Source organism: Artemia sp. Qi Xiang Cuo, chromosome 16 (genome assembly GCF_049724085.1).
Source record: "Artemia sp. Qi Xiang Cuo chromosome 16, ASM4972408v1, whole genome shotgun sequence".
Taxonomy (NCBI): Eukaryota; Metazoa; Arthropoda; class Branchiopoda; order Anostraca; family Artemiidae; genus Artemia; species Artemia sp. Qi Xiang Cuo.
The window spans coordinates 12,705,436-12,728,404 of NC_142809.1; the positions used below are offsets into that span (position 1 = coordinate 12,705,436).

The 22,969-nt window shown below is 34.6% G+C and overlaps 1 protein-coding gene across 1 annotated transcript in view; it reads right to left on the minus strand.

The window, feature by feature from the left end:
• The window catches only part of eIF2D (eukaryotic translation initiation factor 2D), a 34,716-nt gene that overhangs the window by 10,682 nt on the left and 1,065 nt on the right, over positions 1-22,969 (minus strand). Inside the window, exons 2-5 of the mRNA XM_089102217.1 lie at positions 18,448-19,551; positions 15,378-15,467; positions 12,157-12,373; positions 3,539-3,710 (exon numbers count right to left, since the gene is read on the minus strand). Of these exons, the coding sequence (XP_088958343.1) occupies positions 3,539-3,710; positions 12,157-12,373; positions 15,378-15,467; positions 18,448-19,551 (1,583 nt within the window). The remainder of the gene's footprint in view (positions 1-3,538; positions 3,711-12,156; positions 12,374-15,377; positions 15,468-18,447; positions 19,552-22,969) is intronic.

The window sequence follows — 22,969 nt, forward strand, 5'->3', positions numbered from 1 at the left end:
ATAAAAAAAATTAGAATTGATTAATGAAATGGAGATTTTGAGGGAAGAGGAAATAGAGGAAAATAGGCTTCGACTAGTAACAAGGTTTAAAAATGTTCGCCGGGAGTATAAACACCTTTTAAATCAGAAGAAGAGACTGGCTATTAAAAAAGGTAAGGAGGATCTGATCCAGTTTTATGAAAAGAGTGATACGCGGTCTTTCTGGAGAATGATAAAAAAATGTTTTTCCATAGCTCAGCCAAAAGTACCTGACTCGAAAACATGGCCTACATACTACAATGACGCGGTTCATGAAGACTATTCGTTTGACCGCTGGTTCAGCGACGAATTATTGAATACAGAGAATGAGACCAGTTTCCCACTGAAAGAACACGATTATGATATGATAAAACCCGCATCGGAAGAAGAAATAGAAGAATGTATAAGCGCCATGGAAGGTGGATCAGCACCTGGTAGCGGTGGAATCCCGACAATGCTCTTGAAACAAGTCCAACTTTTATTTATGCCCATCTTCTTGGCTATCTTCAACTCAGTTCTGGCTTCCGGAGAATGGCCATCGCTGAGGAAAACATCCTTGATTTTGCCGCTATTCAAAAAGGGAGACCCAGCGGATCACAGTAATTATCGACCGATATCTTTAGTACCTAGTCTTAACAAAATATTAGAAAGAATACTAGATGCTAGATTATCTCATTGGTTAGAAAAGTATAGTATTTTGAAGGAGGAGCAGGCAGGATTTCGGGATGGATATAATGCTGTTGATAGGGTCTTAGTACTACAGGCGCTTGTAGAGAAATATGCAAAAGGGAAGAATAGGTTGTACGTTACATTTTTAGATCTAGAAAAGGCCTTCGACAGTATTGATAGGACTTTCCTGTGCTTAGAACTGTTAAAGATAGGTTTACCAAGACTTTTCGTTAGGATACTAGCTGATATGTTTAGAAACACATTTGGTATAGTTAAAGTTTTAGGGAAGGGATTATCGTCACCGTTTGAAATTAGAAAAGGAGTAAAACAGGGTAGTAGTATTTCGCCTAGGCTGTTCACGTTGTATATAAATGATATTGTTGACCATTTTAAAAAGGTATGGGCCCCTTCAGTGTCACTAGGGAACCTGACGTTATCTCTGTTGCTTTTTGCTGATGACGCGGTGTTGATAGGCAAGTCACCAGAGGAGCTTCAAATCTTATTGAGTATATTAGAAGAATATTTAGATAGAAAGAAACTAGTGTTGAATATTAAAAAGACTGAGATTGTGGTATTTAGAGGAACTCGTGTGAATAATGATGATCAGAAAGTAGAATTTTATTATAAAGTCGAAAAAGTAAAAGAGAGCGAAAATTTTAAATATTTGGGAGTAACACTTTCAACAAAAGGAGGAGGGAAAGAGCATGTAAAACAGATGATTAAGAGAGGGAAAGCAGTTTCAGCTGCCATTTTACGTAATTCAAGGCTTTCAAGTATAAAAGATTTAAAAATGCATAAATATGTTTTTAATTCTAAAGTTTTGCCTACTATCCATTACGGAGCTGAACTTTGGGGGCATGACCCGGCACCACAATTGGAATCAATTCAGCTGCAACACTTTAAGAGATTAATTGGTCTTCACGTAACGACCCACAATCAGGCTATAAAAGGTGACCTGGGTATATTTTCGCTGACAATGAGTAGATTAGCACAGATGATCCGGTACTGGCTAAAGGTTTTAAGTCTGTCAGAAGATAGGTTAGCAAAAGCAGCTTATGTGGAGATACTACGGTCGAAACGTAAAAGATCGTGGCCGTATCAAATAAAAAATGTTTTAGATGGATTAGGATTATCATATATTTGGAATGAGGGGCTAGGTCCCTCAGATCAGGGTGAGTCGTTTTTGGGTATGATTGTAGAAAGAATAAAAAAACAGGAAGTACAAATGTGGAACCAGGCAGTTAAAACATCTGAAACATTGAAGTTTTATTCCCATGTAAAAGAGATATTTGGATTCGAATATTATTTTAAACTAGGATTACCGGGGGAGACATTGAGGACTTGGTTTCGGATCCGAGCGAATTGCCTGCCACTAAAAAATAGAAAAAGAGTATTTGAAAGAAATAGGGTGGCCCCAGATGCAAATGCGGATTACTCTTGCCCCAGATGTAACCTAGGTATTGAGGATGTGGCCCATATTCTCACCGAGTGCCAGCAACTTTCTATATTAAGGGAAAAGTATTTTGTGGGTGGTAACTTGGAGTTCCCGGGGATCCTGAAAACGACTGTAAAAAGATCAATCAGGCAGTTATGTAATTATGTAAATGAAGCGCAGACATCAATGAGTGAAATTTGATATTTATGTTATTTTTCTTGTGGAGTGTGATTAAGAATACTGTTCTGTATGGCCTGTTTTTTTGGCTTATAATAAAAATTATTATTATTATTATTATTATTATTAAATTAGGAAATTGTGCACGGACATGGTCTGCAATTCACTCCGCAGTATGAGCATGTCATTAGTTTGTTAATCCTGTTTTGTTTTTTTAAATTACTAAGCCTACTATATTTAGTATTGTTATTGTTTTCTTTAATCCACACAATATTCGACTGTTTACTTTTGGAAAGGTTTAACCTGCTTGTGAGTAGATATATATTTTCGAAAAAACTAATTTAATTCACTGCATTAAAGAAAGTACAAATCCTAATTCAGACTTGATCTAGCTTTTTGCTGATGTGGCCGGTTACAGAAGAATTAGCAACGCTAACTGCAGAAGCTAGGCGTGTCACAAGGTTTCAAGTCCCGAATTGTGAGGTTTGATACTACCTTTAATGAGAATAAATAAAGCGTCAAAAGGTTTGAGACGATGACCTTTTTGAGTGTTAATACCATCTTTGTATGGGTAAAGGATGACAAGGTTTTGAGCCACGACCTCTTCAAGGGTTAGCACCTTATTTACTTAGGAGCCTTAAATTATCAAAAAGTTTGAGGCCACAGCCTTTTTGAGGATTAGCATCAACTTTATTAAGGATGGGTCAGTGGCAGATCCAGGAGAGCCGGGGAGTACCCCAGCCCCCCCCAAGATTTTTTTGGGCGCCGTCATTCCTTGTTTTTTTGTTTTTTTACTCTTTTTTCAGAATAAATTTGTCAATTTGGTTAATTTTTAGCAGCTTTGTCATATTCCCCCCTCCTACCCCCAAGATTTTGGTCATTGGCGCCCTTGCCACATTGGGCCTCCCCCAAGATTTTGCTTTAGATCAAGCCCTGGGACAGGTCTAAGATCTTTGTCTGTTCATGATCTCACAGAGCAGTGTTATCTGAAGAGTTCTTCTATGTCGATCAGGCACTTACACGGGAATTTTTTCAGGTAGAGGGTGGAAATAATAACCAAAAAATATTACATAATTCAAATAAAAAGTACCCAGAAATTTGAGAAAATTTCGGTTTTAGGGAGGGCCCTTTTCCCACTGCATCCGTCCTTCGGTGGGCACATCGTTGGGCAAATAATTAATAACATGAGTAGTCTTGCTGCAGAAAAGTTATTATTTCAAAAGAATAAATAAAACATACCAAAAAGGAGTTTTGAGGCGAATGCCACTTGATTTCCTTGAACTAAGACTTGAGGTCCTTTTTTGTCAGGAGGCGTTATGATTGTAGTACTGGCTGCAACACCAACTTGGCATTTGTGAGCAAACTCTGTCAAATTTATCCCAAAAGTGTCTAGTCCTGACACTAAAGTTACCTAAAAAAGACGTCTTCTTGAATCAAAGTAATCCAGCCAGTGGCATCAGTTCACGACAATTTAGGGGTAGGGGGAAAATGTATTTTTTCAAATATTAATTTAAAAAACTTTTCCACAAGATAAGTTTTTTTTAAAAAAAAGGTAAAGAGCTCCATTAAGCCAAGAATGAGCAAAAATAAAGTCAAATAATCTTCCAATCGTAAAACTACCACGAATCACCATCAATAAATAAACAAAACTCAAGACGAACAGAAATTACAGTTAATAGCCGAGTCAAGATAGGGCTGATAGCCCCTATGCCCTCTCAAGACCAGAACTAAATTTGCACTTTACTGAAAAAAAAAAAAAAAATGACCGTAGATTGTCAGTTAAATTGACATATACTGACATTTCTTCGTAAAGGTTTTGATAATTTTTCATTTATGAAAGTAAGAAAGATGAAAGCACTTCAAGCATATTTTGTTTTCAGTATTTTTATAGCTTAACTGTAAGGCACCCGCAGTATACTTGAAAAATATAACTCAGTGCCATTCCCAAAAGAATCCACGTATGCTCTTTGACAGCAGCGGTACATGCCCGCTGTTTGGGTGTGTCTAAGCCGAATGAGTGGAATTGGGGATAGTAGAGGTTCTGGGAGTTTCTACATATTACCCCTAGTCGCTCTCAATATATTGCTGAGGCTTAATGTATGCTTACATATAAAACAATGTATTTTGATTTATTTTTAGAGCAACATTTAGCTCTAAATTATAATGGGCCAGTTGCATAATTGTGGGGGTTGACATGCCTAATATCCCTAAGGATATAGTTGCTGGACCGTTCTACTATGCTGAATAAAACGGCTGTCTCAAAATGTTGACTGGATACGTTTGGAAAATGAATGGGCTTGAGAGAAGGGCTGCTCGCCCTCCAATCTCTTGTTACTCTTAAAGAGGGCACCAGACACTCGCACTGTAATTGGAGGGAAAGGGGGAGGACTTCCCTCTTGATATATCTAGTAAAAACATTTTAAACAAGTAAATACAAAGTGAAAATACTTTAAATATATTTGTTTTCAGTAAAGTACAAAATATGTTCTGGTTTTTAGGAGGCATAGGGGTTGTCAGCCCTAGTCATGTTAATTTTTGCTCGTTTTGAGTTTGACTCGGTTACTTATGGTGGGGTTTAAATAAACAAAATACTTTTTAAATGTCTTAACTTTTTAAACTTTCACACATAAAATACTATCAGCACTTTAATGAACATATATCAGTATATATATACTAAACTGACAATCCACAGCCATTTTTTTTTTCAAAACAATGCAAATTATGTTCTGGTCTTGAGAAGGTATGAGGGTTGTCAAAGACATAATTTCCAGACCTTTCAACTGCACTGAACAAATAGCTATCTCAAAATTTTGATTAGATGTGTTTTGGGCATTGATGGGTGTGGGAGGGGAGGTTGTTGCCCTCCAGTCACTTTTGACTAATAAGAACGGCACTGGCTCTTTCAATTCCCAGTTGATTGAGCTTTTTTAAATGTTTCTACGAAAGCAAATGGCCATCTCAAAATTTCTATCAGATGCATTACGGGAAAATACGAAGTTTGGAGGGGTGGCGGTTATCCCCCCCTCCGATCACTCTGAATCTTAAGAAGGGCACTAGAAATTCTGATTACCAATCCAACGAGCCCCCCCCCCCCCAGGTTTATACGATCACCCGGTCTATATATACTTTATATGCCCCCAGGGCATAACTTACCTTTCCCTAAGGGCTGGGGGGGGGGTTGTCATCCTCAAAGACATTATTTCCGGTCAATTCAATTACGTTGAACAAAATGGCTATATCAAAATTGTGACTGGACGTGTTTGGGGAAATGGCGGGCGAAGGAGGGGGATGTGTTGCCCTCCAATCACTTTTGACTATTAAAAAAGGCACTGGCCCTTTCAATTTCCAATCGAATGAGCTGTTTTCGAAGTTTCTACGACAACACGTGGACATCTCAAAATTTCTATCAGATGCATTTCGGTGAAATACGAGGTGTGGTGAGGGGTATCTACCCTCCGATCGCTCTGAGTCTTAGAAAGGGCACAAGAACTTCTGATTACGAACCCAATGAGCCCTTGAATTCAGATGAAGCAGCTTATATGCCCCCGGGATATAAATTACTACCCTAGCCCCCAGACCCAGGGAAGTTGTGTCACTCCCAAAGGCCTTTCTATGTGGTCTCTAGACTGCTTTTGAACAAATGGCTATCTCAAAATATCAGTAATATAGCACATTAAAAAAATATTCATTTATTAATATGATAGCTTAATACATATAATATATAATTATCCGTTATTAATCAAATTTTAGAACAAACTTGTCTTGTGTTTTTTTTAACAAAAATATTTGTTTTGCGTTCACTTTCCCATTGAAGACTCAAAAGCCATTCTAATCCTTCCATCCTACGGCATTGAACGACAAAATACGTTTAAAATATTTTAACTTTTTTAACTTAAATAAATAAAATTTATTAAAACTTTAAGGAATATATATCAGTATATGTATACTAAACTGACAATCCACTGCCATTTTTTTTCAGTAAAGAGCAAATTATGTTCTGGTCTGTAGAAGGTATGGGGGTTGTCAAAGACATAATATCCAGGCCTTTCAACTACGCTGAACAAAATGGCTATCTCAGAATTTTGATTTGATGTGTTTTCGGAATTGATGGGCGTAGGCGGGGGCAATTGTTGCCCTCCAAGCACTTTTGAATAATAAAAACGGCACTAGCCCTTTTAATTTCCAATCGAATGAGCCTCTTTCGAAGTTTCTACGACAACAAATGGCTATCTCAAAATTTCTATCAGATAGGTTTCGGAAAAATACGGTTTTTTTTGGGGGGGGGGGGTATCCACCCTTTGATCACTCTCAATCTTCAAAAGGACACTAGCAATTCTGATTACCAATCGAACGAGCCCCCTCCGAAGTTTATACGATCACCCTTTCTATATAAACCTTGCCCCAGGTCATAACTTACAACCCATGAAAATACGATGGTGATAGTAAAATACGAGGATTTGGGGGGGGGGGGTATTCACCCTTCGATCACTCTCAATTTTAAAAAGGGCCCTATAACTTCTGATTACCAATCCAAGGAGCCCCTCTCCAAAGTTTATACGATCACCCTGAAAATTGAAATTGAATTGAATAAAACTATCATAAACTAGTAAACCCTTTCTATATAAGCCTTATATGCCCCCAGGGAATAACTTACAACCTTTGCCCCGAGGGCTGTGGAGGGCGGGGGGGGGGGGTTGTCATCCTCAAATACATAATTACGGACCTTGTAATTATGTTGGAAAAATGTCTGTTTAAAAAGTTTGATTGGATGTGGATAGAGAAACGGTAGGCGTGGGAGGGGGGGGGGTAGTTGCCTTCCGAACATTTTTGTTTACTACAAAGGGTTTTGGGCCTTTCAATATACTATTGAATTAGCTCTTTTCGAAGTTTTCGAGACAACAAATGGTCATCTCAGAATTTCTATCAGATAAATTTCAGGAAAGTTCGAGGTCTGGGGGGGGGTATCCACCCTCCAACCACTCTCAATCTTAAAAACGGGAATAGAACTTCTGATCATCAGCCCAATGAGTCCCCTCCTAAGTTTATACGATCACCCTTTCTATATATACCTTATATGCCCCCAAGGCATAACTTACAACACTTGCCCTGAAGAGTCTGGGTGGGGTTGTCATCCTCAAAGACGTATTTTCCGGATCTTTCAATTATGCTTAACAAAGTGGCTATCTCAAACTTTTGATAGGATGTGTTTGGGAAAATGGTGGGCGTGGGAGGGGGGCTAGTTGCCCTCCAATCACATTCGACTATTAAATAGGGCACAAGCCCTTTCATTTTCCAATCGAATGAGCCTTTTTCGAAGTTTCTACGATAATAAATAGCCATCTCAAAATTTCTATCAGATGCATTTCGGGAACCCTTGCCCTGAGGGCTCTGAGGGGGGGGGGGGGTGTCATCCTCAAAGACATAATTTCTGGACCTTTCAACTACGTTTAACAAAATGGCTATCTCAAAATTTTGATTGGATGTGTTTGGGTAAATGATGGGCGTGGGGGAGGTTTAAGTTGCCTTGCGATCACTTTCGGCTATTAAAAAGGGCCTAACCTTTTAAATATAGAATTGGATTAGCCCTTTTCAAAGTTTCTACGACAAACCCTTCGACCCAAAGTGATCTAGTCTAAAAACAAACAAAAAAAAGTAAATAATAAATTTTACCCACATCGCTCTTTATTTAGGCAGCGCTATTGCGCTGCCTATGATAGGGGGGGGGAGAGAGACTTGTGTTTTTTTCAATGAAAATACCATTAAAAAGGCAATTTCAATGAAAAGACAAAAAAGGTATTTTAAAATCCTTGGGGGGGGACAAACAAATCGGGGAGGGGGGGGGGCAAAGAAACCCCTACCCAATAGACGCCACTGAATTCAGCTACATCAATATTAGAAAGTACAAATGTTAAGCCCCATCATAACCAGTGCATTATGAGTCATATTATGCGTCACAATGAATTATTGATCGGTGTTATATGACTCATAAGGATTTTCGACCTAAGGAACTTTAAAAATGAATTTCTGAGAATGGATTTCTATTTGTCTTAATTGCTGCATGACATGATTAGGGGAGACCTCGCCTTCATCTCCTTAAAAACTAATAACCAATCGCAACCTGAGACCAAAATTATCTTTTTCTGTAGGAAACAAAATTTTGGAGATCTTCCGCCATTTTACATTATTTTTCCCTTATTTCTCCTATTATATCATTTATGTGGGTACTCTGTCTTGTTCTCTCTTCCTTAGGAACAGAACATTCAGCTTTATCCTAATCAACTTGCCAGCTCTTTTCCTGAGAGAAAAATTACCTCGCTTATTTGCAGTTGGTATCATCAACAGCCAAAGTAAAAATAAAGCCAAAGTAAAATAAACAGCCAAAAACAGCCAAACAGCCAAGTAAAAAAACAGCCAAAAACAGCCAAAATAAAACAGCCAAAGTAAAAAACAGCCAGCAATAAAAAACAGCCAAAGTAAAATAAAAATTAAATTTATTAACTCGACTATGCAGTGGTCGAGAAGCAACGTTTAATATTTTTAATTGCGTCTTTTTTCAGAATGAATTCTCAAGGAGCACGACAATTACGCTCTCTGGTCACGAAATACACAACGAATTAGAGATGGGACTAAAGTGATTACACCACGTTGAATCCTCTCTACGATGGTGAAGTGGGAGAGGGAGGGGGGAGATCATTAATTATCTATATTGAATCAGAATCTATGACACAAACAAGAGAAAATAAGCAAATATTTCGACAAGGACCTCCGCCAAGTCGTCCTCAGTGCCAACGAAAAGAAAACAACGATCTAACCTTATGAAGTGGACTTCACGAGAGACAAACAGACACCAAATCAAAACAAACCAGAATAAGTGTCTATTTGTCTCTCGTGAAGTCCACTTCAATAGGTTAGATTGTTTGTTTTTTTCTTTTCGTTTTGGCACTGAGGACGATTTGGTGAAGGTCCTTGTCAAAATATTTGCTCTTTTTCTCTTCATGTTGTTCTATTGGCTGAATCTACCCTCGTTTTTTCTCCATCTTTTTTATTTTTACTTATTGTATTTTCTCTTCTTTGTTTCAAAGGTCATGTATAGCCATTTAGTCTTAAAATGTCTTAAATAAAAAAAACAAGTTTTTTTTACTGAAAGTAAGAAGCGACATTAAAACTTAAAACGAACAGAAATTATTCCGTATATGAAAGGGGCTGTCCCCTCCTTGACGTCTCGCTCTTTTTAATTGTTTTTTAATTGTTCAAAAAAATAGAGTTATGAGAAAGAGTCAAACTTTAGCGTAAAGAGCGAAACGTTGAGGAGGGGACGGCCCCTTTCATATATGGAATAATTAATGTTCGTTTTTAAGTTTTAATGTCGCTCCTTACTTTCAGTTAAAAAAAACTTGTTTTTTTTATTTAATTTTGGAACGTTTTTGAAATATTGCAGGTTTTGATTTTGGCTCAACGTATATGGATTATTAAAACAAAATTTGCATATTAGTTTTACTTTTATTTGGTAAAATGGCTGTTTCGAAAGTTGTTTAATTTTATTTACGAACGTTTTTATTAGTAGTCAATATACGTAATTTACGAGTTAACATGCGTAACGAACTTCTATATTCATTTATTTTTAATACGTATATTAGGGGGTTCGCCCCCTAGTAAATACCTCGCTCTTTACGCTAAAGTTCGAATTTTTTTTCCAATTCTTTAAAAATAACCCCTTAATCACAAAGGCCGTTAATTAGAAATAGCTCTTATGAAAGTACTAAAAAAAATTTGACTTAAAGAGCGAGGTATTGACTAGGGGGCGAACCCAATCATATACGTAATAATTTCTGTTCGTTTTTAGTTTTGATGTTGCTCCTTAGTTTCAGTTGAAAAACTTTTCTTTTTAATTAAATTTCTGATCGTTTTTTTAATAATGCTGGGAAATCCGGCCCCCCTTCGTAGCAATGTCCCTTCCCCCATCTAAAGATCCTCTCGCGTAACCCCTGACCCCCCCCCCACTACCAGAAAAAATCCCCCTGAAAACGTCTGCATACTTGCCAATAACCAATACTATATGTAAACATTGGGTAAAACTCAACTTTCAGCCCTCCCCCCGGGTACTTTGGAGGATTAAGTTATCCTCAAAGACATATTTATTATATTTTCGACGATACTGAACAAAATGGCTATCTCAAAATTTTGATCAGGTGACTTCGGAAAAAAATGGGCGTGGGAGGGGGCCTAGTTGCCCTCCATTTTTCCGGTCACTTAAAAAGAGCAGTAGAACTTTTAATTTTCGGTTGAATGAGCCCTCCCACGATATTCTAAGGCCACAGGGTCGATACGATTACTCCTGGAAAAAAAAAATAAATAAATAAAAAATAAAAATAAACACGCATCCGTTCTGGATGCGTCTTTCTTCTGGCAAAAAATACAAATTCCAAATTTCTGCAGATAGGAGCTTGAAACCCCTACAGTAGGGTTCTCTGATACGCTGAATCTGATGTTGTTATTTTCATCAAGATTCCATAACTTTTAGGGGATGTTTCCCCCTTTTTTCGAAAATCAGGCAAATTTTCTCATGCGCGTAACTTTTGATGGATAGGACTAAACTTGATGAAACTTATATATTTGAAATTAGTGTTAAAATCTGATTCTTTTGATGTATCTATTAGTATCAAAATTCCGTTTTTCAGAGTTTAGGTTACTATTGAGCCAGGTCGCTCCTTGCTTACAGTTCGTTCCCACGAACTGGTTGATTGAATCAGAGACTCATTTATCCAAATTATTTGAACTGATGCGACCATCTTTAACTATCTCTGAGTTTCTTTTGGGGTTTGGAGAAGACAGTCAAGAGAGAGTTAGATTAGAGGGAGACAAGACAAATTCGAACAATCTCGCACTTCAAATTCATACAAGATCGATTTAGATAGTTCAACAGTACAATCCTGTGTGCTTTAAAGTCAGTAAATTGCCGGTTCGATGACGGATAAAACGCTTTTTTAACTTTGTTTACATTTTGCTTTTGCGATAGTAACCACGGGACGGAGGTGGAGGCTCAAGAGAAGATGATTCTTTTTGGCAGGGATCCAATTATCCAAATTGTGTATGACTTGATGCTACTACCTTTAACTATCTCGAAGTTTTTTTTTGTGCATTGAACAAAGTTAAGAGAGAATCGGGTTTGAGGGACGTAAGAAAAATTTGGGCATTTTGCCACTCGAATCAAAATTCATATAAGACTGATTTACACAATTTAACAGAATAATCACGTCTGCTTTAACCTCAGTAGATTGCCGGTTCGATCGCAGATGGAACCCTTTTTCAATTTTGTTTACATTTTGCTTTTGCGAAAGCAAACCATAGGAAGTAGCAGGAGGTCAATAAGAGGTGAGAATTTTTGGCAAAAATTGAGGTGCGACAGCAAAAGCACATGACAAACCATTATAATGATTCCTAACCAACGTCAACTATTTTTGGACTCTTAGATTTAAAAAAATATTTTTTTTTTTTCCAAGAGGAGCGGTAACTTTGAAGTTTTAAAATCAAATGTGATTAGGGTATCTCACTAGATGGAAATATTTATCACGTAACTGTAGGTAATTCATTTATTCGGTGGCATACGGTGACATTTGGTGGCATTCTGTCACTGAGTGGCTGTAAATTATCTCAACAAAATTGACATAGAAACAAAATACATTGGAAATCTATTATTTAGAAGTTTTTACTAAATATATAACTAAATTCCCATTTCCACTAGATCATTAAACTAAAAACCATTTCCATGCTTAATCGTTCCTGCCACGCAATATTCTGCCCCCAAGTGACGCGCCACCACTTCACACAAATAGACTGCAATGGACTAACGATATTACCTTTTTATTCCCGGATCTTGTGGCCACAGAAAGTTCAATAGGTTTTAATTCCCCCTTTTTAAGTACTGGCTCCTGTCCAGGAAAACTGATACAATAGGCTTTTGACATTTTATTGAGACAGCGTTGCATTAATCTTTCCCAGGTGAGCGCAGGGTTTTCGTTTTTCTCCTTCTGCTCCAATAAGGCATTAGACAAGGATAGATCTAGCCGAACCACACTGAAAACAAGTATAAAATTTATAAAATTACAGATGCAAAAAGTTTAAAACTTAAAAAAAAACTATTAATCTCAATCATAGTTTTCTTATATACAGGGTGAAAATTCAACAAAGAAAGAGCTTTAATGAGGATGGCAGCACTGCATGACCTAAGACACAAAACGCAAGGGGGAGTTAGGGGGATCAAACTTTGGTAACATAGTAAACATGTTGGACGTATAATTAAGTGCAACTATTACTGAAATAAACAAGTTAGTATATAAACATAAAAAAAATTGTTAAAACAAAGAGCATAAACTACAAGAGAGCGAGAGAAAGAGAATGCAAGACATTAACAATGCAACAGGGGCTCCAATGTCGAAAATATGGGGTGGAAAAATTTTTTTCGATTTTTTTCATCAAGACACTAAAAACTGTTATTAACCTAGAGAAGGGGGTGAACAAAATACAGGAAAAACAGGGTATTTTACAAAATCTATGGGGGGGGCAAGATTCCCTCTTCCACCTCAATTGACAATCTTGTCATGTACCCCAACCCCTCAGGATTCAGAACTAACAAACTGAATCCTTGATCCCAATTGCCATGATATAGCTAGTTGAAACTTGCAGAACTTATATACCATTTGCATGTCAATAGCATTTTTTGTTCAGGATTTCCTCATTTTCATTACGTAGAATAGAATTAATTACAAAATAGAGTTTAAGGGGGGAGGGGAATGTATTCACTTTGATTTCCCATCTACTTTAAGGGAGTTGCCATGGATAGTAATATCAAATATCAAGAGGTGGAGTGAGATTGACTTTAAATTTTAATTCGCTTTTTCTGTTTGTGATAGTTTTGTATTCTTCTGCAAAACTTTGAACTTTCCTCAAGGAAAAATTGCTGTAGAAAAATTATGGAATTCCAGCAGTCATGGCCGTATCGACGGGGGTGGGGTATCCGGTTAAAATCTTCCCCCCACTCCCCGAAATTTCAAATTTGTGTGACTCGTACAAAATAGCAAAACCACATGTAACATATGTCCACCGGAATGTTTTTGCACCCCCCCCCCGTCCAACAAAAATCGTGGATATAACCCTGCCAGCAGCATGTGAAGGTGTTTTCCGGGTTTATTTTAAACAGAGTTTTCAAAAAGTATTCGAAAATTTGAAATATTCATTTGACTTATGAAAACATGTGCTGCACAATATCATTAAGTAATTTTTTAAGATAATCTCGTCTTTTAATTGCAGAGTTGCTAAGTAGGCTTTTGTTTATAGGCCTAGGGTAGGCATAGAAAGCAAAAAATGGGTCCCCCCAAAAAGATAGAGCTTTCTAAATAAAGACTGAAATGAAAATTATTTAAAATTTAAAATGAAATAAACTTTGAGAATCTTAATACTGATTTGAAATGTCAACGTACCTCTAACAGATTAGAAAGAGAAAATTAATTTTTTCAAACATAATGGTATCAAAAGGTTTTTGATCTGTTCTGTTTCTCATTAACTCAACATAAGTTATGCGCAAGATTTTTAAATGAAAAATTGTTTCAATTTGTTAGAACCTCATATCACAAAACAAACATGGGCGTACACAATATAATACAATAATTTTCATACCTTGTGCCTGTGTGTGATTGCCATATTTAGTTTACGATAACTTACTATAGTTTACAAACGTATAATTCATAGAAAAAATAACTATAGTTTTTTTTCTTTTTCTTTGCATAGCATTTGTGTTATTTTCATTTTTTTTCTTTGTTTATGTAGATGAAATTCTGAATATCAGTTCGTCCTTAGAGGATTTCCAATATTTTTTAAATATTAAGCCAAGGATACGCTAACTATATGGCTTGATTTTAACCCTGAAAAGTAAGAAATAGGGGGTTTTCAAGAGGAAAAACTCGCCTAGCCCCTCCTTAATCCGTCTAGGAAGCTCTGAAGTCAAACGCGTCGAGCAGATACCATCCCTGGCACTCCATATTGGGTCATCTCTTAAAAGCTTCACCTTAATAGAACAATACTCGTGATTTTATTAAAGACAATTGCAGGGCCCCTCATTCTGTGTTGTACATCATTTTGAAAAAACTTTACTCAAACAGATAAAATAAAAATTACATTACATTACTTCCAATTTGCCAAATACCTTCTTCGCTTTCCCCTATGGATTCGAAATACAAACTGATCAAACATTACAACATCAACGGAAGTATATGTAGCAGTTGAGAAGCGCATTTGAAATCATAACTCAAAGGCTCACAACCACCAGTAGTAAAATACACTTTAATAATAATCGGATGATTTATTTTATTAGGTATATCGTTTATTTGTATGTAATATTTGGTTTATTCGTTGACTCCTTCGTTTTGTCGTCTTTTGCGATTTTTCTTCAGTTTTTCTTTTTGTTGTTTTCTTTGTCCCCTCATTATTATTGTTAATTCGACGGTTTATCAATAAATTCAGCCATTCATTCATAGCATTTATCCGTTTCTCAGGTTTTTTATATTTATTTTGTGTATAGGTTCCTACGAGTTCCAGGAACCTATTTTTTTCTAAGTGTTGATCTATGTGTTACTTTAAAATTGTTTAACCCAATTTTATTTTATTTTCTCCTTTTTTCGCAGTTATCAAACGCATTTTTTCTTTATATAGTATCTGTTTTTTCCACATCCTTTTCTTTGCATATCATTTATATATTTCTCATCTTTTTTGTATGTGTTTTTTTTTCTATGTTTCTATGTTTCTGTCTTTTTCTAAGTGGTGATCTATGTGTTATTTTTTAGTGTGGGTTAGTTTGTTTAGTGTGTGTTAATTTGCTTTAATCGTTAGTCTGTTGTTGTTTTTCCCCTTTTTTCGTAGTTAATTAATACTTCCAGATGCGAAGCCAAAATATTCAGAAGCTAATTAACATACAAAAAGTTTTCAATTTTTTTCAATGTTCACTGTCTTAACTAAATGTTTTATTTGTTAATTTTATTTTTAAGTATAAATTAAATGACAGGATTTTTTTTCAGAAATCATTTACCTTTTCTGCTCTGGATGCTGTAAATCATGACTTTTTATATATTCAGTGAGAACTTGCTTCACTTGACCTGACGTTAACGCCACCCCTTTCCTAGAAAATTGAAAAATATGTTATTTCTATTATGAAACAATTATATATCTGTATATATATATATAAATATATATATATATATATATATATATATATATATATATATATATATATATATATATATATATATATATATATATATATATATATATACATACACATATATACATACACAAATATATATATATACATACATGTATATATATGTATATATATATATATATATATATATATATATATATATATATATATATATATATATATAAGATATATATATATATATATATATATATATATATATATATATATATATATATATATATATATATATATATATATATATATATATATATATATATATATATATATATATATATATATATATATATATATATATATATATATATATATATATATATATATATATATATATATATATATATATATATATATATATATATATATATATATATATATATATATATATATATATATATATATATATATATATATATATATATATATATATATATATACATTTGTCTCAATTGCTGGATTAGGACGACAGTTTTTTTTTTTTTTTTTTTTTTTTTTTTTTTTTTTTTTTGGCAAGTAATTACCTCTTAAACATAATATATATATGTATATATACATATATATATATATATATATACATATTTAATATATAATACATATTAAATATGTATAAATATTAAGTAATATAACATATTTAATAATATTTCTAGATTCTGTTCGAAAATCTGGGACACGCACATCGAGAAAAGCAAAAATCAGATAGCCATTACCCGGTAATTGCAGGTCTGACGCAGCATAAACAAGGGTTTATCACTCCGGAAACTATATTTAAACTTTAGTTTTTTGGGGTTTAGGGGGGAGAAAGTTACCTAGGTTAGGTTAGGTTCCGTATTTAATATATGCTATGCTTTACTCCCACCCCCTAATGCGCAAATATATAGCCCAAACTTGTTCATAAACTTTTATATTTTCATCCTATTTTGTTTTTATTTCATTAGCATTAACCAAACTTCACTTCTCGCTTGTGTCCCAGATTTTAGAACACTACCTATTTCTATTATATAAACAACTTTTATGTGGCAAAAAGTCACAGTCACCAGGTCTGAAGTTTGATCTGTGGCTCATTCGTGAATGTAATTCCAGATCAGGCCACGTCTCATGGCTGAACCTAATGTGCAAGAGTCGTTAATATTTGGAAACCGTCTCCGAATTGAGTCTTTTATGGGTTAAATTGCATTTTACGGACTCACCTATAGTATCGGTTCAATAGCCAAAATCTTACTTAATTACTTGATTAATTACCTCATATTTGATTTAGAACAAAATCTGCGAGCCATCCTTGGCATCAGCGAACAATTCCACGATCTATCTCCTTTCTAGACGTCTTGGATTCATGTTACTTTGGAAATACATTGGATTTTGCAGTTTTTGTGCCAACATCGATTGAAGTGGCAAAATCGATCTTTTGGTTCGAGATCAGCTTTGACGTTGGAAATCTAAGTTCTGCGTTATCATCCTTGGCGTTCGATCCAACTGGGAAGAAGCTGGAAGCGGAAGGCCTATTCTAGTCAACTCTTCCGCTGATCGACGTTAGCGGATCGAGATCGTTTCTTTTTTTTTACTATTGTGTTGATTACACAGCGTTGGAAGCTTGATCAACATAAATATGCCTTTCTAATTAAGTCTCCAAAGATTCTTCAGAAAAGCTACTGGTCAAAACATTCCGGTTACAGGGAAAACGGGCATTATTAAGTACCCTAATCTGTCAATTACGTATAACCTCGTTTTCAGACCCTATTCCCGTATTTGACCATATTTTGGTAATAAAAGCTCCTCTGATAAAGGTACGTATGCAAGAATTTTGTTTCAGTGGGCCAATAGTTCAAAGTCAGGGGCAGAAATTACGCATGACATATAAAAAAAATAAATAAGTGTATTAAATAGAAAAAAGAAATTATTGATAAAATCGTGAGCAATCTTGAGGGTCCAGGAGAAGGGGGAACAGAGGCGGAAAAGGGAAATATGAGACTATCACTCCAGACGTTCCTGCTTAGATATTTTATCGGTAATCCTCTGTAGGCTATGCATGTATGTGTACACATATTGCTTCTCATTTCAATGACACGTTGGTTACAAATAGAGAATGATCTAATAAGACTAGTCGATTTTCAGAAAAGAAGAAATAATGTAAAAAAAAATTAAATGAAAAAAAATGAAATGAAATGAAATGAAAAAAAAAAATGAAAAAAATAATGTAAAAAAAAATAGTGAAAACCGCTAAAATAGTGAAAAGTAAAATGGAAAAGAAATTTTTTTACAGTTAAATTTTATAGCTGCAACAAATAAAATCACAGTTCAGTCTGGAAACTAATTTCTAGGGGACATTTGGTTTTTAGTTTCTATTAGCATATATCTTAACAGCACATAGAGGAACTTCTGAACCCCCGACCGAGCCGGAGGACCTACCCTCAGGAAAGCTTGGACTAAAATAGTGTTTATGAGATATCAGACTAGTACCCCATGAAATTCTTTGGATCCCCATCTGCAAGGTCAGCGTTGAGATTACCCAGATTTTTTTTTACAATTATTTTATTTTGTTTTTAAATTTATAAGGACTCTTTTAGTTCATTTAAAACTTTCTCACCTTTCTTTACTAAGCAGATATTTAAATTTATTTCTATTAGTGTTTTTTAATGATAGCGTTATACCCGTTATATTTTCACCCCCCCCCTACCAAAAAATTTTTGTGCATAATTGACCTCAATAAATGTAAATAAATGAAAAAAAAACATTATTGAGAAAATAATACAGTAATATATAAACCACCTATGAAATAAAATAAAGAATATGATTAACAAACTTACAAATTAAAATAAAAATATGTAAAAACTCAGTAAAGTAACTGGAATAATAATATGATTGTATGCTATTGAAAAATACTAACTCATGCCGATACTGGCGAAAGATAGGCAAGACGGCAGCGGTCACGCAATAAACGTCAGTTACTGCAGGTGCTTCATATCTATCTTCCTCTTCTTCTGCATCCTCATCTTCTTCTTCTTCGAGGAATTCTTCTCTAAAACCTCTCAGTATATCATGGCCATAATTTATTTCCGTTATTGCTTCTACTCCTTTCGATTGCTCTTTCACCACTATTACTCCTTGCTCTTGCATAAAAGCAAGAAATTTTGAAAGCTTTTTAAAACTTGATTTTTTAATATCTAACGATTTACTTTTTGGGCAAGCAGGAAGTATATGGTTTGCGTAAAAAACATTCGTCAGACAAGGAAGATCTAGCTTTTTCGCAGTCGATTTAAGAGACTTTATGAAGCAATATTTCAATAGAGCATCAGCTTCTTCTTGGGGCGTCACTTTAGGCTCTTCAACTTCTTCTTTAGAAGATTCTTTGACTTCTAGGTCAGTATTTTCAGAAGCTTCAGCAGTGGTTGTATCAACATGAACATTGCTCAAATTTTTAGCTACTTCATCAATATCAGCTGCAGCTTCTTCCTGTTTCGTCAAAGGTTGCAAATTTGGCCTACTAATTTTACCACTCAGCTGGTGTAAACAGTCACCAATATAATGCAATATTTCAACAGCTTTTCCTTTTCTTGCAGCCATATACATATCTTCACTTGACAACCATGTTTTACCAACAGCTATAGCTGCTGAATTAATAGTTGTGTTAACATACACTGGTGTGTCTTTTGGTAATTTTCCATAAGCTCTAACACCTAATGCATGATCAACCACTACACCTGGAAGCATCAAATCAGCCCCGTTGGCAATTCTAGGCAACACATCCTCAAATGTTGCAAAATTTGGTAATATATTCGGAGCTTGCCAAAGAAAGTATATTGTAGGATACATTTTATCTCCATATATGAATACAATTGGGTTTTTACCAATCAGGTAAATTGTACATGTTTGACCTTCTGCAGTTTCTATCTTCATAAGAGTGAATTCGTCTTTTATGTTAATAACAGAATTTACTTCGTCTTCAGCAATTGGTGCAAAGTTTTTTTCAATATCTGATTTTAGCTTTTTCCTGAAAAAAAATTAAACAAATATAACAAATATATTAATTTAATTTTGTTCTTCTCCGGCAGTAGGTGAGAAGTCTTTTCAATGTCTGCTTTTAACTTTTCCCGGGAAAGAAACAGGAATAGTCTATTGTTATAACAAACACAACACGTATCTGTGTCACTAAAAATACAACTCGAATAAAAAGGACAGCGGACTTAGGAGCTTATTTTCATAAGGATGAGAGTTGGATGAAAGTCATCTATCCAAGTGATCCCACGTTTACGAGCAGGATTTTTCAAACAAAAATATGTATTTACTTCCATTCTCCTGTTGTTAAACTTGAAAAAGAACTCTGGTCTTCAGAGCAGAGCAGAGGTGGACCGAGAAACCCACCTTTTTTTTACTAATTGTTGTTTTGACAAGGTTGGGAGGTGGTCATTAGTTCAACGGCCATTCTACTGAAAATACGCCCTAAGTAGTAAGGGTAAACAAGACAAAGTGCAACCTGAGAGCTAAATGGTCAAACTGCTCAAAATTTCATTCTAAAATAAACAGGATCAAAGATCTTGAAGGCTCCTTTTTCAACCCTCCATGATTGAGTTAATAAAACTGTATCATAATTTTTTTTTCTGATAAGAACAGTGAAAACAAACAAGGATAATAAAATAAATTCCTCATAGGATATTTTGCTCGCAGAAAAAGAGCTGACCTGCTGTTAAGGACAAAGCTGGATTCTCAGTTGCTGAGCAACAGAGGGTTATACAGAATCCCCACATATACCATTCAAAAGAGCAGAAAAAAAATTAAACTGAAAAACAGAAGATGTTCAAAATTGCAGTTTATTACAGGATAGAATAATTTCCCTTTCGGGTTCTGAACAGCTGTCAAAAATCAGCCCAATACCTACAAAATTACTTTTTTTATAAGTTGTTAATTTTAAATATAAATTTAAGATTTTATTGCTTAAATTATTCTCTGTGTCTTTCTGAACACAAAATTGGTCCTATAACTAAAACAATGGAATACTACTGCTTTTAATGACAACTCATTGAAGCACCAGGACACCTGAGACCTACACAGCTGTGGATACTCCTCCTCTATCCCAGACTCCTCCTCTGTCCAGAGCTTCACTCTTTACCTTCTCCCATGAAGTTCCTATTTCCAAATTTTGTTGCTTTGTATTATTCTCTGTCTTTACTTTTCCTCAACAGTTAATTTGTTCTCCCAATTCAAAAAAAAATAATAAATATATAAAGATCATAAATAAATAAATAATAAATAAAAAAAATATTATTTATTTAAAAACAAATATATAAATAAATAAATAAAGTAATTATTTATTCATAAACAAAAATAATTTATTTGTTTATAAATAAATAAATAAAATAATAAGCTAGGAGCATTTTTGAGGCAATAATGGAAGAGAGGGCTAGAACAGGGTTGCAATGGTAGCTGCAATGATTATATCTACAAAGTGTTTAATGGGGAAACGAACGGTATATTAATCTTTACTATCGGATTCCTGTATTGCACCAAAATATTAAGTACATTTTAGAAGGAAATCTTAATTTAATTTGTACTTCAAATTTAATACGAATTAACTGGGAACCTGGAAGGATTTATTGCCTAATGCTTTAATAGACATTATAATGATTATTAAAATAGAAAATATTTTGATTGGTAATGAATTGGTAATGGTAATGCCTTTTGGTAATTGGTAATTTGGTAATTGGTAATTGGTAAATAATAATTTACCAATAATAATTGGTAAATTGGTAATTTACCAATAATAATTGGTAATAATTGGTAAATAATAATTGGTAAGTAATAATAATAATAATAATTTGGTAATTGGTAAAAAATAATTGGTAATTGGTAATTGGTAATGGTAATGCCTTAATATTCATTACTTCTTCTAACTTTGGTTATTTACCTCTGATTTTCCCAGTTAGATGACGACTGTGCAGAAGCTAATACACTAAGGATACTGGTTACCTATTCACGAACATTTAATGCAAAGTTAATTTCTGACCATTTCAGCGGTTAAAAGCAGTCAATTGGAACGAAAAATTATTTTTTTATTAAATATTATTAACTTTTAGTAAAGGCTAAATCCTACTTATTATCTCTAGCAATTCACAAGTACAAAATATGATTTGATCTTCTTTGAAAATATTTATGATTAATTTACGATTCCAATTAGCGGAATTAAAAGTAACTAAAAGTAAATAAAATGCAATTGTAATGCAAATTAACAGAAATAATAGTAGTCGTTGATAGCCATTTCGGCTAATGTTTGGTAGGGACTTGGGGTGGTTGGGGAATTGGTGGCAATTCCCCAGGGGGTGGGGAATTGCAGGGACACCAATTGGAGGGGGCAGGGAGAAGATTTCTATAGAATGTGAAATATACATTTTTTGGGTGTTTTCATTAGAAAAACAACACTCCTCCTAGATCTTAACGATTCCTGACTTTTTTGTTAACTCATGAAAAATAGAAAGAAATCCAAAAAAAATCTGGTTTACAGGCTTCGTACTGTCTTGGAAAGTAGTTGCGTTAGGTAAATGAAACTCTTAGGAATGTTTGCTAAGCCTAATGATCTCCTGGAAACATATTTTGACAAGCCTACCTCCACCCCTTCTCCCTCCAGAGGACACTGACCATTAAAATATTTCCGTTGTAAAATCAAAATGTTGTAATACAGATGTTTTGCTCAAATAGGGCCCAAGAAAAGTGTTTTGGGCCTCATACCTTGACTCAATCTTAATTTTAAAAGTTTTAAATATCTGTAGAATTATTTATGAAATTTAGGAAAAACCCTTGATATGCCTTAAAACTCTAATTAAAATTATAGGAACTGCATTTTCAAAAACTAAAAACAATGAAAATCAGATTAGAAACTAAAATTAAGGTAAGCTGTTTTTTCTTTGCCTGAAAACTGAAATGGGTTTAGACCTACCATAAATGCAGTATTCTAAGCCCTAGAAATCCCAAAAATAGTTGACATAATAGCTTGGAAACTGTTGAGCAGGTCTATTTTTGGCCCTGAATTCATTCCTGAAAGTATCATTCACCTAGCTTGAGTCAGTGTCACTAATTAAACATTATCTGTTATAGCGTCGACACTCAAGAAGTGAAGTTAGGTTAATGCTAATGACATATACCTAAGTATGATAAAAATATAATACTTTAGAAGCAAATTTGGGCTATATATATCCACATTAGGGGGAATGGGGGTAAAGTATAGTGGGTCTGCATGCAAAATGTGTTATGTCCAATTATTCTGCATATTATGAAATGAGAATTGTTTTCTAACTTCATAATGTCCAGATAATTTACCCCCCTCCCCTCAACCCCTAATTTGCAAATACATAGCCCAAATTGTACTTTCCCTATCTATTCTGTCACTTTTCTTTGTCCTATCTCATGCAAAGCTGAAA